Source organism: Gekko japonicus, unplaced genomic scaffold, assembly GCF_001447785.1.
Source record: "Gekko japonicus isolate JY-2015 unplaced genomic scaffold, Gekko_japonicus_V1.1 scaffold879, whole genome shotgun sequence".
NCBI lineage: Eukaryota > Metazoa > Chordata > Lepidosauria > Squamata > Gekkonidae > Gekko > Gekko japonicus.
In genome coordinates, this window is record NW_015173148.1 from 345 (window position 1) to 16,089 (window position 15,745).

At 43.0% G+C, this 15,745-nt stretch overlaps 1 protein-coding gene across 1 annotated transcript in view; it reads left to right on the forward strand.

The window, feature by feature from the left end:
* Positions 1-1,001: 1,001 nt before the first annotated feature.
* The window catches only part of LOC107119757 (zinc transporter ZIP11-like), a 59,449-nt gene continuing 44,705 nt past the window's right edge, over positions 1,002-15,745 (forward strand). The window contains exons 1-2 of the mRNA XM_015422339.1: positions 1,002-1,068; positions 1,194-1,372. Coding sequence (XP_015277825.1) covers positions 1,002-1,068; positions 1,194-1,372 — 246 coding nt within the window. The remainder of the gene's footprint in view (positions 1,069-1,193; positions 1,373-15,745) is intronic.

Sequence of the window (15,745 nt, forward strand, 5' to 3'; positions counted from 1 at the left end):
CCATGCACCTGCCCTGCAAGCCGCAAATTTGCCACTTGTGGGGCAGGCACACAGGGTGCCCACTCTTTTCAAGCAGGGCCACAGATGACTGTTGGGGGTTGGGCTGGCCCAGCCGGCGCCTGTGGGGAGCCCCAAAAATTGGGGGATCCCCCACCCCCACCTGGGGACTGGCATCCCTACTCCCACTTCAGGGTGGCTTTTCCAGTCATGCTTCAATGAGATTCTTAGAAAATGGATCGGTATTGTAGAAAGCGAAAAGGGATTTTCGTGCCTGCTCCCCGGTCACGTGCTGGGCTCCAGTGCGCATGACCGGGGGTGGGGCACGATGATCCCGCCAGATCTTCGACATGGTCGCTGTGCTTCACACCCATGGGATCTAGTGTGCATGCGCTGGATCGATCGGCGTGGTAGCAAGCTCTTTAATGGATTTTCATGCCCAGACCCCGGGTATGCCCAGGAACCCCACCGCGAATGCCAGAGGGGATGGCGTGGACATCCCGCTAGTTCCTTTTTTACCATCGGTCTGATTGGTTCGCTATTTTTGGCCTTTGCCTCACGGCTCTTTGGATTTTTTCCTCACTTTTCGTCCTTTTTCTTACTATTTCCTTGTTTGTTCTTTATAAAATAATATAAAAAACCTGTTTTTTGTTGAGGGGGAAGTGTGGGTTTACCTCAGTCTGGCCTTTGGGCACCCCCCAACCCCTTCTTCTTCTCTCTTTTTAATTTGTTTATGGAGAAAAGTCGGGATTTTTCAATCGTTGCAAGGGTTGCGCCACCTGACCATCACACCCTTTGCATTTTCTGTTTGGGGGAGTTTCACCGACCAGAATCTTGTCGGCTCTGTGCCAGGTTTTCAAACCAGACAAGAAAAAAACCGAGCTGCGCGTCTTAAAGTAGCGCTACTTGAGTCGGCTTTAAATCCTCCCTCAGCGATGGATTCAGACAGACCATTCACGTTGACGGCTCCGGCATTGAGGCCTTCCTCTGACATCGGCCAATCGATGTCGAAGCCTCCGGCATTGAAGGCACGATCTTCCACTTCCACTCCGATGAAGAAGCCGAAGGCCAGTAAGGAGCATAAGTCCGCAAAAAGGGCCCCCCTAAATCCCTAAAAGCGGCGAAAAAGGGAGAGAAAGCGGTGTCTGCACTGGGTAATGCCCCTAACGTGCTATCCGCTCCAACGGCTGTATCAGCATCGGAGACCCATGCCCCTCCACCGATACCGACCATCCAACTCTTGGACTCTCCTATATACCAACTTGAGTGTCCCTACTTCGATATCGAGACGGTGGAGCTCCTTAGTCGCCCCCTGGGCGCAAAGCGTTCTCCTTCCCCGTCACCGTCGTCGACATCGATGGTGCCAGAGACCGATGTACTGTATTTTCTGGACCGGTTGAATTTGAGATTGACTTGCAGGCCCAGGTTTTTTAAGGAGGGACAGTGTCTCATTGATGTTTGAAACTAGGGTGTCTGCTTTAAGGATACCATGCGGAAGCAGTGGTAGGTGACAAAGGAGTTCAGTACCCTTAGAGCAGTTGTAATTCTGAGTGATTTCCAGCGCTCACCTGGAGATTGACAACAATGGTTCCCCAGGAGGAAATGGCTAGTTTGGAGGGTGGAGTCTATGGCATTGTACCTGTCTGAGGTCCCACCCCTCCTCAAACCCCACCCTCATTATTCTCCTCCTCCCCCCATTTTTATCCTATACTTCTTCAAAGAAGCTCATGTTGACATATAATGTGCTCTCCTTCATTTTCCTCACAACAAACCTGTGAAATAGGTTAGGTTGAGAGAGTGTGACTGACCCAGTGTTACCAAGTGAATTTCAAGGTTCATTGGGGATTTGAAGCCGGGTATCCCCATTCTAGTCCAGCATTCTAAAGACTACACCACACTGGTTGAACTCAAAATATTTGACTTTGTATTCCAGGATGTTTGGCTCGAGGTCAGTGATCACATCATTGTGGTTGTCAAGGACATTGAGATCCTTCTTGTATAGTTCTCCTTTTTTATATATAATGTATTTATTGAGTTTTATAAATAATAAGCACATACCACAAAACACAAGAACATGGACACGAAACAAACAAACATATACATAAACTATCACTATTTTCTACTTACAGCAACACCACTTAGTTCTTGAAAATAAAATTATATCATTTCCCAGCTAGTGACATATTCCTACAACACCTTTTGAGGTTTAACTACCCACTTATTTTCAAATTATTTTTATCTTTTCACAGTAGACATTATTGTTTTTAGGTAAAGTTCTCACAACCTTTCACACACTAACTAACCTAACTAGACGTATTTATCCCTTTTCATTACTCTTCATTGTCACAATCCATATGTTTCCTGCATCTTTATTTTCCAGTTCATTTATCAATATTCCCTTATAGCCAAGATTCTATACTCTTTTCCCCCAAAATAAATTACATCTACCAAAATAAACATTTCCAACTTCTTCTGAATTTTCATTATACTTCCCTTAAAACTATATAATTTTTATATAATATGTATAAATGAAAACGTATAAACTTACAAAAGCCAAAAAGCAGCTCTTTAAATTTAAAACATTTCACACTTCATATCACTTGATTCTTTCAACCTAGAAGGCTATACCTTGTTTTTCCAAGTTTTCACTACATATTTCACTACTAGTACCATATCATACTTTTTGTTTCAACTTAATTAAGTATATCTCAGAAGAAAAAAGAGAGCTTTCACCCCTAATTTATTTCTAACACTGCTTAGCCCTAATTAGTCCTCTTTCATTGCTATTACTACTTATGTCGTTCTATACAGCACTTGCCTCTATAATTCTCACTTTTACAGAATCAATTTTATGAAAAAACAAAAAATAACAGGAAACAAAACAAGAAAGAGGAAAAAAACAAGAGGGAAAATAAAAAATCCCTTAGTGAGTAATCTTCAATATCACATTAAAACAGGAACCATGATTTCATTTTTCCAATTAAATAACATTCCATCTTTTATATAGCTTTGCTTTTTCCCCGTGAATTTGTAACCTGCTTTTTAGCCTCAATGAATCCACATGCCTTCTCTCTTTATATGTGCACAACTTTACTTCTACGTTCCCTTTTCTATGTTTAAACTTCTCTGTGTCCCATATTTTATTTTCAGTCTTTGTTTTCCAGGCATATTGGGGGGGGGTTCTCTTTTTTTTCCATTTTCTTCCTTCTCTACAAAAACTTCTTTGTAGTCTCTTTTTCTTTAGCTCTGACTTTACATAGGACTTTCTCATTGCTTTCTTTTCCACACCTATAATTGATGCCGGCTGGATATCAACACGTGGCAAGCCTGTTGTTCCATATCACTCTGTGTATCCTGTACCAATTCCTCATCATTTTCCATCACTGATTGCACGCTCTGTAGTTTTACAAATATATTGGCACAAGCTGCCTCAAACCCTTTTTGTATTGCCTCTCTCAGCAACTTCAAAAATTGTTCCACAGTTAAATCTCCCACTTACATATTATCATCGATCTCCTCTTCCTCTGTTTCCTCTGCAGGTGCCATTTTATTTACTCAGTTGGTTTCAATTTAAATAGCTCAGTCTTTAATAACCATCTAGATATCATGTATGGTTGTAAGTCCTTTCCTACAATTTTTTAAACCCCACAACAACAACAAAAAACAACAACGTTCATACGAATATTTTCCCCATTCCTTCTCCGGCCGCTAATCTGCTCCGTCTTTGGGCACAGAAATTCAGGGTAAATTTATAAAAGGTCGTTTCTTCTATTAGATTTGAAAACAGGCATACTCACAAACTCGCGATATTGTCTAGGTTCAAAAAAGGTTATTCTTCATTTGCGTTGCTGTAAATATTATAATCCAAACTTAGTTTAAAATGGAAGGCTACGGCTAGTTGCAGACATGGAAGCCATACTACACTCCTCCCGATGCTCCTGTTTCAGGGCAGTAACGATCCCCCCCCACACACACATTGTTAGGTGCGAGAGGGGCCAAAACAAAGCCCTCTGCACCGGTCCTCTCTCCGGGAGGTCTGGTGGAGCCCAACACTCACTGGGGGCTTCAAAAGAGACAAAGGGGAATCAGGCAGCTTGGAGGAGCCCGAAAGCTGCCTGTCGCCACGCCGTACTGGAACCAGAACCTCCTTGTATAGTTCTCCTGTGTATTCTTGCCATCTCTTCCTAATCTCTTCTGCTTTTGTTAGGTCCCTACTGTTTTTGTCCTTTATCATGGCCAGCTTTGCATGAAACGTTCCCTTGATTTCTCCAATTTTCTTGAAGAGATCTCTAGTCCTTCCCATTCTATTGTTTATTACTTGGCATTGGTCATTCAGGAAGGCCTCCTTATCTCTCCTTGCTGTTCTCTGGAAATCTGCATTCAGTTGGGTAAATTTTTCCTTTTCACCTTTGCCTTTCACTTTTTTTCTTTCCTCAGCTATTTGTAAAGCCTCATCAGACAGCCACTTTGCTTTCTTGCATTTTTTTCCCTTTGTGACGGGGCTAATTGCTTCCTCCTGTACAATGTCACAAAACTCCATCCATAGTTCTTCAGGCACACTGTCAATCAAATCTAGTCCCTTAAACCTATTCTTTACCTTCACTGTATATTCATAAGGGATGTGATCTAGGTCAAACCTGAATGGCCTAGTGGTTCTCCCAACTTTCTTCAGTTTAAACCTGAATTTTGCAATGAGTAGCTCATGATCTGAGCCACAGTCAGCTCCAGGGCCTGTTTTTACTGACTGTATGGAGCTTCTCCATCTTTGACTGCAAGTTATATTATTAATCTGATTTCGGTATTGCCCATCTGGTGATGTCCATGTGTAGAGTCACCTCTTAGGTTGTTGGAAGAGGGTGTTTGCTATGACCAGCATGTTCTCTTGACAAAACTCTGTTAGCCATTGCCCGGCGTCATTTTGTTCTTAAAGGCCAAAGTTGTCTGTTATTCTGGTTAGCTTTTGACTCCCTACTTTAGCATCCCAGTCCCCTATGATGATAAGGACATCTTTTTTTGATGTTAGTTCTAGGAGGTGTTGTAGGTGTTCATAGAACCATTCTACTTTAGCTTCCTCTGTGACAGTGGTCGGAGCATAGACTTGGATTACTGTGATCTTGAATGGTTTGCCTTGGATTCGGATGGTTTGCCTTGGATTGAATGGTTTGCCTTAGATTCAGACTGAAATCATTCTGTCATTTTTGAGATTGTATCTCACTACTGCCTTTTGTACTCTCTTGTTGATTATAAAGGCCACACCATTTTTTCGTATGAGATTCTTGGCCACAATAGTAGTCATAATGGTCTTCTGAGTTAAATTCACCCACTTTAGTTCACTGATTCCCAGATGTCGATGTCTTGCCATCTCATTTTTTTCCACGTCAAGCTTACCTTGATTCATAGATCTTACATTTCAGGTTCCTATGCAGTATTGTTCTTTGAAGCATCGGACTTTCCTTTCATCATCAGACACGTCCACAGCTGAGCATCCTTTCACCTTTGGCCCAGCCGCCTCTCTTTTTGGGGTTACTTGTACTTGCCCTCTGCTCTTCCCCAGTAGCATATTGGACACCTTCTGACCTGAGGGGCTCATCTTCCGGTGTCATATCTTTTAGCCTTTTGTTACTGTCCATGGGGTTTTCTTGGCAAAGATACTGGAGTGGGTTGCCATTTCCTTCTCCAGGGGATCACGCTTGGTCTGAGTTCTCATCTGTGGCCTGTCCATCCTGGGTGGCCCTCCGCGGTATAACCCGCAGCCTCATCGAACCACGCAAGGCCCTTTGCCACATCAAGGCAGCGATCCATGAGAGGTTCAAGTAAGGTCAGTTTTACCTCTCTCTCTATTGGGATAATAAATGAGCAACTTAAAAGGTCACAGTCACAGTTTTAATCAGTCTATGAAACCATGAAGCATCAATACACAAAGTAATGCTGAGCGTGAGGGAAGATCCAAGAGACACATTGGCCCTTGCCATTATATTTGTGAATACAAATGAATTATTTTTCCTAATGCAATGTGTTAGATATTCCATTTTATTAGACTTTCTTAGCTTTGGATATAAATCAAAACAATAACAGTATTCCATACCACGTATTTGATTTCTGCAGAGATGTGTTCTCACAGAATAGCTGTTGCTCTAGGAGGTCCTTCTCTAATTCCTTCTGCTGGGCAAGCAGACTTTTTAATCTTGCTGACTGAAAGTTATGTCAGACTCACTCCTGGGATCTTGGCTAATTCTGTAGCCAAGAAAAATTTGTTACAGGAAAAGCAGGTGAAAAAGGCATGAATAATTCTCAATATGAGAACAAACACAAGCCACTGACTCAAAATGAGTGTACAGCTTGTCTTTACGATTCAGAACTTTCACACAATCCAGTTCTGGCCTCTTCTACCCCTCTTGCCCCAAGTCCACCCTTCCTATGAAAACCAAGAATTCTGGGCTTTTTCACTAGAGCAGGGAATTCCCAGGTACTGTTGATGGTAAAATGAGAAAAGGAGGGTTAATATTTTCCAGAAATTCCCACATCAGAGGGCCAAAACAGACATATGCATGAACAAGTAATGTGCCCAAGTTGCACCCATTTTTCCACTTAAAATTCCCACAAATGCTTCCCCCCCCCTTCCTCCCACCATGCCTGGAAGAGGAGATATTGCTCTAGTACTCCTTGTCTGTGGACCAGCAAAGTAGATGGAGATGTGGTTTGACCAGGAAAAGAGCTAGTCTCAAGGGAGCTAAGATCCTCTTCCTGCCTCTGGTTGTTCACTTCCAGTTGCGGCTGTCTGACCCTGCTTTACATTTTTAAAAATCATGACATGCTATATGTATCTGTGTTTAATGTATATACAGATCAGAATCTCTGCAGTGTATCTGCAGGTGGTGACTAGGTATTAAAACTCTGATTCTGCTCCAATACTTTTACTGACAGTCATCCATTTAAGTTGTATGATGTTATGGGAACTCTTAGCAGAATTTATGTCAGATCCACATACCCCTACACATCAAGTCCTGAATCAGTTTGAAGCTGTGAAGTTACCCCCAAATGAGCCTTCTACTTGTCCATATCAACCAAGTATAGAACCCTCATACTTTGTTGTGCCACATCATGCTGATCCTGCAGGGCAAGGGTCTCTTACAGAGGAGATTATTGATGGCCACAGTTCAGCAGTCTGCACTGTTGAACAGTATCAACTGCACTAAAATCCTTTAAGGCCAGAGAAAGTTATAATGTAATTTAATCTCTCTGGGGTCTTGCTCCCAATAGTCTACTTATGTGTATTCTATGGAAGTAGAACATGCTCAGTAGAAATTGCATGCCAAAAAAGCAGGTCTGTCTTTTGTTGAGTTTTTGCTTGAAACTCATATGGAATAATTGTTGTCTTTTACCCTTTTGGAGTTTTCTGTGTTTTGTATCCTATACCTTGTAATTCACCTTCCATTTTGCTTAAAGTGTACCTTGCCTTAGATTGTGTAGTATTCACATTGTATTCTAATTCTGGAATCCTAGTCTTATTGCATTGTTCATTGGTCACTTTATGCTGCTCAATTGCACTGTTTTATATCCTACAATCTGCTTTGAGTCTCTGCGAGAAAGGCAGACTATAAACAAAGTAAATAAATATAATATTCTGTTCCTTTCTTTTTTTGCAACAATATCCTGTATTGAATTCAAACATTGAAATTGTTGAAACTCTTTGAATAATGAACTGATGCTTGTACCTCTCCAAATTAAAATGGGCTTACTTTGCTCTCAGTGCTTTTTAAAGAAGGCAGTAGTCCAGAAAACACACGGGTGACTCTTCTCTGTGGAAGGAGAGCTGTTTTATACTGAATAGGGCTAACTGAAGAGAGTGCATGCCAAGCTGGATATATATTCTTGGCCCCTGAGAGAGGGAAATGGTTTAATTTGCATGGTTTGTGCTAGGCTAGCTTTCCGTGGAAAGAGTGTCTTCATAGAAATTCTTGGCAAGCATGGATGCCTGGATGATATAAGTTGGCCACAGTATACTGATTGTGTCTATCTATGGATATATTCAAGTGGACGTGGGGATTTTGAAAGGAACAAATCTAAAGTTGCACTTGAGTAAATCACAGAAGAGGTTATTTGGGGTTGTGTGCAGGGTTACTACTCAATGTACCCCATGCCACATGAGAAAAGATTGGGGCTCTCAAGCTTGTCCATGGTGTCAGGATTATTCCAAGCAATCTGTCCAGTCATTAATGAAGGTGGGTGTCTGCCAGTCTTTCTGTTGGCCATGACAGCAGCATCTGTGACAGATTTAAATGGCTGGGAGTGAGCAGTGTCAGAGGCATAACCAGTTGACCCAGAAGTCAAGTAGGCATGATACTTTCCCTGGCTTCCTTGCCAGTCATTGCTGTACCAGCCAAGATGGGTAGGGAGTGTGACTCACTGTTTCATAGGGGTGGATGGGCAGTAAAGGCTGCAAGGGAGAATAGCAGGAAAAGCTTTCGGACTCATGGGGGTTTGTCATATTGTCTGGTATTAAACTTGGAGAAGAAACCATTGCACAGGAAGACCTCCTCCTGGATACATTGGCACAGGTTCCTGATTCTCAATGCAGTGACATAACTGTAGAGCAAAAGGCAGCTAACTCTACTTACCTGATATGTAACTGTGTCTGTTTTGCTTTATGGAAAACTGGGTGCCTCCAATTGTTCTACCAAGCCCAAGGATACAGAACCCGTGTCAAAATATACACCCCAAATGTCACACTGAGGCATGACAAATGCCTACACCTTATGTCTTCTGCTGTATATGTTTGCCTACACCTTTTGGGGCAGTTTCCTTCATGGTCTGCATAATCTCATATTTGAGAGCAGTTTCAGCCAAGAATGTGTGCCTCACCCCTGCTTTCAGATTTTGCTCTGTTACTGTTCTACAGGGGGGGAAGCAAACCTAAAACTGAGAGAGGCTATTATCCTTATTTATCTTATCAGGATAATGCTAAGCAAACTTCACCTTGAACAACAGACTTAGTCTTTTGCAGCTAGCATAGCCTGTTCTCTCTCCACTCACCCTCTCAGAAATGAGGTTTTAAAAATAAACCTTCAGAGGAGGAAAGGGAATTTGAATGAACACATTGTTACTGTACAAGATGCTATAAAAGAGTCCTTTATAGCTACATCTGTTAGTAAATTGTCTAGGTCCAGGTCTTTAGAGGTTGCATAACTCTGGCTGCCCTGATTCTTTCTTGCATTCTCTTACTGGCAGATGACTGTGGAGATTTGAAGAGAGAAAAATACTGAGACTTGTTCTGTTCCCCTCCCCAGCTCTGTTTCAGACTGTTGTTCAGAATCCACAGGTAGTTTAAGAGAGCCAAATACTGAGGTGTAAGCGAATGGCTCAGGGCAACCTTTTGTTATTTTTGCTTTGTATGATATGTGAGCACTGAAAACATAACAAACTGGTCTCCTGTTCCTGCAAAGTTCCTTTAGTATGAGCTATTACCTAACCCTAAAGTTGCTGATTCAAAGTTAAGATGCTTTTCTAACTTGTTCGACATGTATAGCCATACCACATATACTGGAAGATTGGGTAGCTCTACACAGGCATCCTGCATGCAAAATGGCTTTGTCAATTGTGGAGCAGTTCGAGTTGTCACTTGGTTATTGCCTCCACTCCTTATTTCCCAATGGGTCAGCCATAGATTTTGTTGTGTCAATACAAAAATGTGGAAGTTTTGAAAACACAGAAAAATGTTGACCTGTGCATTTCTTCTGCATACATTTATTTATTTATTTATTTATTTATTGCATTTATATCCCGCCCTCCCCTTGATGTGCTCAGGGCAGCTTCCAACAGTAAAATACAATACAGTTAAAACATTTTAAAACACAATTTACATTTAAAAATACAATATGACATTGCATAATACAACTCTAGTAAAAACCAGATGCTGGTTTAATTATGTTTCAGTTTTTGACCTGGTGGCATCAGTACCTTCAGAGAACCAGAATAAATGTGTCTGGAATTTGCTAAGCAACCATATCTGTGCCTAAAAGCACCTTCTGTGAATCCATGGGGTGAGATTTAGCAATGGTGCTACATTTAAACTTGGGATGTTTCTGTGGAGAGGTTTTCCTGATTCTTTGCCTTGTTATACCTCCTCACTGTGACTGGCCATGGCTTTTCCAATCCTGACAAAAATTTAATCTTCCTGCTAGTAAACCAAAGTCCTGTTTAGGTGTCCCAAGAGTGGCAAAAAAGTGCATGGGGATAGGGGTGGGATTGGTGCAGCAAGATCCATCTCCTGTCAATGCACAATTAATTGTCTATGCACATGGTGTTTTCAACATATGATTAGGATCCCTACTTTTTCAGTGTTCCCAGTAACATGGAGAGAGGCCTATGCGTGTATATTCTACACATGTGTTCCAATAGACAGGTTAGGGGTGCTGCCACTGCTCCCATGCATGCATTTGTTCTCCTCCCCTTTGAACACCAGAAAATAACTTTTATGTAAAAAAAATTTGGCAGAACAAATGGAACAAAGTACCTATTGCATATAGTCCACTGGCTTCTGTCCCTGGTCTGTGCTTTCTTGTTTCTGCTTTGAATACATGAAGATGCCTTATATTGAGTCAGAACATAGGCCTGTCAAGGTTACTATTATCTACTCTGACGCAGTGGCTAGCTAGGAACTCAGGCAGAGGTCTTTTACATCACCCTCTTTAAATAGGAGATGGCAAGGATTACTTGTGCTTTGACTCTCTTGACCTGAGTAACTTTCTGAAAAAGGGTCACTCTTACAGAAATCAAGTTCCTCTGTCTCTTGGGTCTGGAGCTGCAGGGGAGCGGGAACATCAAGAGAGTAAAAGCACAAGTAACTAGTATTTATAAGTATAAAGTATTAGTTTGCCATGACAGCAGTAGTAAAAGGTACAAAATCCAGCCTGTGCAGAGTCCAGACAGCAAGATGCTCTTTTCTACAAAGGCATAGCAAGCACTAATATCTAAAGGTAACCAAATTCAGTGTGAAAAGAACTATACTAGAAAGTCTTTATTCTACAGGCTTGACAAACAAACTCCAGACCAATTATCTGGGCTAAACCTGCTGAATCTATGTAGGAAGGAGGTAAACATTTCCCCTCAGAGAGGGTGATTAATCATAACACCTGCTAAAGAACTTTTTTTTAAGGCCCCGGAGGGGATTTTTTATTGATTTTTATCCACTACAAAAAACTACAACAGAAAAAAAAGGGAGGGGAAACTACATATACAGGAGAAAGCAAAGAACCCACTACTGACTAAAAACCCAAGAGAGGAGAACCTCCAACTAGCTTAGATACATCAAGTCTTCTTAAACTGAGTCAAACATTTAGCCCTTTTCCCTTGAAGCTTAAATTTAACTGTCTAGTAACAGTACCCCCAATCATCCCAAAACCAAAAATCTCAAAGGCACAATTCAGAGTCCTTCAGCCTTTACTTCTTCTTTTCCCTTCTCTTCCGTAACTGATAGGGACTTTTTGGAGCTGCTGCTTCTTGCTCAGACAAAGAGTCCTCTCCGGAAGAACCAGTGTCCAGCTCGCAACTGGACTTGCTGTCATCTTTTTTCCCGTCCTCTGGCCTTCCCAGCTGAACCCTTAGAAATTCTTGAGCTTTCAGAAAAGAGTCAATCTTCTTCTTTATCTTTGAACTTGAAAGTTACGCCTTCTGGAAATAGCCATTTATATCCAATTGAGTTTGTTTGAAGAAAGAGCACAAGTTCTTTGTATTTCTTTCTACGTTGTCTTACTTCACATGGAATATCCTTTAGCGTTCTGATGGTGTTTTCCCCTGCTTTCAGGGGTGTTCCAGCAACCGCTTTCAGGATAGCATCCCTGACATGCCTCTTCGAGAATCTTACTACAATTTCCCCAGGCAGATTATTCTTTATATATCCTGAATATGATCTGTAAACCACATCCATATCACTGAGCAGCAATTCTGCCTTGATTTCTGTCGCTGGGGCTAGTAGTTCACTCATCAGTTCTTTAAGATTCTCCCCTCTGTTCTCTGGCACGCCCTGGAAGCGCAAACACCTGCTAAAGAACTTAGACATACAAAATAATAATCCTTTTTTCTCAGTTTTACCCCAAAGATATATCCAAGGAATGTCTGTATTTTTTATGATGTGACCAAACCTTCCCTTATTGGTCTGTCTTTTTGAACTAGTTTGTTGTTGTTGTTGTTGAAGACGGCAGATACTAATAATTGGTAAGAGGGGGAGCAGGAAGGGGTTAGGCCAGGATTCAAGGGGTAAATCCATTAGATGGATGTGTGATTTATATGTGATCAGGCATATAGAGAGTGACATAAAAAGTATTTTGCTTTAGGTCATCTGCAGCTTGGGTGCACCATGCAGAACAAGCCCAGGCCAAGCAAAAAAACTTCAGATGTCACCCCCATAAAAGTGAAATGTCTCATGTCTTGTGCTATCTTAGACCCACATGTGTGTTTCCATTCTCTGTATCTGCTGTTGTTTTCAGGGTCATTGGACTGGGAACTGAGCTGTCATATTCTATTTAAGCACATTGCGATTTTATGGGAAGAAATACAGAAACACAGTATTAACACAGGGACTTATTGACAATCTCCCTTAGGGCACCTCGAAACCCCTCATGGTCCGCTTTAATAAGCCAGGAAGGGAATGGATCAAGGCTGCATGTGGTTGGGCGCATAGAGACGAGCAATCTGTCAGCTTCCTCCAGGCTGAGAAGGCTAAAACAGTCCAAACTCAGAATCCAAGACGTGCAAGGGGCCTCGAGTTCACTTATTGTTTCAACTGTAGCAGGGAGGTTGCGGCGGAACGCCAAGACTTTACCCGCGAAATAGCTCACAAAAGCCTCACAGCCAATATTCAATTCCCTAGCATTTTGCCTGCCCTGTGGCAGAGCTGTTAAATACCAAATTGTTCTAAACAATTGGGCTGGGCACGAGCTCGCAGACGTAATCGCAGCCGCATAGAATTCTCTCTTAGTGGCCTTGGCTGCCATCTCATAGGATCTCATAAACGTCCTATAAGATGCTCCTGTTGCCTCGTTGCGGGTTCGACACCACCATTTCTCTAGCTGTCTCAGCTCTTGCTTCATAAGCCTCAGCTCCTGGGTATACCAGGGAGCCAGCCTAGAGCGAGCGTGCAGAGGGTGCCGGGGAGTGATCTCGTTGATGGCTGTAGAGAGTCATCTGTGCCAGTCCTCCACAAGTTCATCCAACGAACCGCTAGGGGCCTTCAGATCCTGCAGAGCCATCTGGAGCCATACAGGGTCCATTTGGCTCTGCGGGTGAGCTAAAATCTGCTTGCCGCCTAAACAGGGTCAGGGTGGAACATTCAGACAGGCCTTCAGGTATTGCTGAAGCAATAATCCAATCCACTGTCATCCCAGCCGTGAAGATCAAATCGACCATGTGTTCGGCCTGGTGCATGGGAGTCGTTACAAATTGTGAGAGTCCCAGCGCCGCCATGGACGACACTAGGTCCACTGCCTGACTGGAAGCTGCATCATCGGCATGGACGTTGAAATCACCCAAGACCAGCAGTCTAGGGTGCTCCAACGCCCAGCCTGATATGGCCTCCATCAGGGCCGGTAGGCTATCAGCTGCTGTGTTAGGTGGTCAGTACACCAGCCAGATTGCCAAACTCTCCTCGGTCTCTAGCACCAGACTGACACACTCAATGCCTATGATCTCTAGTGGCGTGTTAGCCAATCTGTTTTATCTACAACAGATGGCAGACTAAATTTAATGAGGGTTCCCGCCAAAGTTTACGGAGGTTCTGTCTACCCCACAGTGTCCCAGTGATGGAGACGAGACTGGTGAATTCCAATCAGTTTGTTCTCTACTGAAGAGTATCAAAATCACATACACACGAAAACATAATCATACACACATACAATCAAGTTCCTTTAGAAATACAGAAGTACATAAAATAGTCCCTTTTACTTAAGAGGTAGGTAGGTTTACGGTTTAATACTTATCTTTCCTGAAGTCTTGTCCATTGCAATGAAGAATTGGAGGGTAAGAAATTAGTACCTAGGATATTAGCTAAATCACACTGCTAGAACCAGCCAGCTAGTGTGGATCTCTTTGGCTGCAGTCCAAGAGATCAAAAGTAGACAATAGGGGTTGTTTAATAGTAAGCTGGGCTTTAGGGGATGAAAGAAGACAGAGGATGATGAAAGGGAATGCGGCTAGCAAAGACCCAACGCATGGTCCTTGCTTTTTATAGTGAAATCTTTGGGGCGGGTGGCAACCTTGCCAAGCTGAGATCCCACCTATCTGTAGTCCATCCCATCCCTGCATCTCATTGGTGCGTGTAGTAAGGGGAAGCACCTTTAAGGGTTGGGCTAATATTGAAATACTAGCACTAGCTCATGACAAGCCATCTGGTCAGGTGTGAAGTCTCAGCATCGAGATTCTTCTTGATATGCAGATAGATACCGGCGTTCCCAAGCAATCAAAGTAACATCTGCCAGGAAATGGCAATTCAGATGTATATCAGGTTGTGGATTGTGTGACATGACGTCCTTGAGCAATGGGGGATTGCTTGTCTTTTAAAACTGTGATTCCTGCTAACAATGGCAAAATGTGCTCCTTTCCCTAAGGCCAGGCTTTTGTGTATCTACAGCTTCATTAACATGAAATGCAAGCAACAAACATCCTCTATGTGAAGATCTCTCACAACAGATGATTGCAAATAGCTTTTCCTGCGCCTAGGGCATGTGTGTGCACAATCCATATAATGTATCAGCAGATATCAGTCCACAAACACAAATATTAGTCCATTTCTCATCAGGCGGGAACGCCCTGAAGGTGTAAGCCTCCCGAATGAAAATAGCCACTCCCCCCCCGCCCCCTAGTCCGTGATTGGTTTAGGACTGAGAACCCAGGTGGGGCAAGTTGAGAGAGAGCTATGGTCTCCCCATCCCGCACCCAGGTCTCGGTCATGCACACCAGGTCTACCTTCTGATCCAGAAGGAAGTCCCGAAGGACTGTGGTCTTATTATTTATAGACCTGGCGTTGCACAGCACCAATGTTGGAGGGGGGTTATCAATCCTAGCCCCACTGCTGGCAACCTTCGGGATGGGTCGCAGGTTGGAATGGCGTCGAGCCATTCTATTTCTCAGCGTCCTTCCCTTGACTCTTTGCCTGGACCCACCACTGTACTTTCCCCTCCCCAGGAGCACCGGAATCTGTTGCCCAAGCATCGCAATAGCCTCAGACTGCTGACAGGCTAGCTAAATGAGCTGATCTTCCTATGTGAGCGCTAGTAGCAGCTGCCGCTCCTGGTGCAGATGAAACCAAATTATCTACCTGTCCTGCTACATAAAATTAACCTCTACTGATTGCTATATAATTATTCAAGCTTGCGGCAATCATTAACTAATGAAGCCTGAGACAGCCTATCCTAAACCACTAATAATATACAGGTTACTACCAAATTCATCAGCCTAGCAACCTAGCAACCAAATCACACAGTACTCAATAATTTACCATCCTTTTAGTAGGGCGCTATCCTAGCTGGCTAAAACCTCTCAACCTTCCCCCCTAAGTTGTCTCCTTTCAGTCGGCTATTCTGCTTCCAATCTCCCCCCCAAAAAAAAATTACTGCATGCCCCTTAGGGCTTAGTTCTTTCTGGCTCCATGTCTGTGGGGAAAGGAGGGGGAACCACTTCCAGGGGAACCTCCCAGGGGAACCTGCAGGTTGTTATTATAAGCCAGCCACTAGGGGTGCTCCAGTCTCCAGTTTCT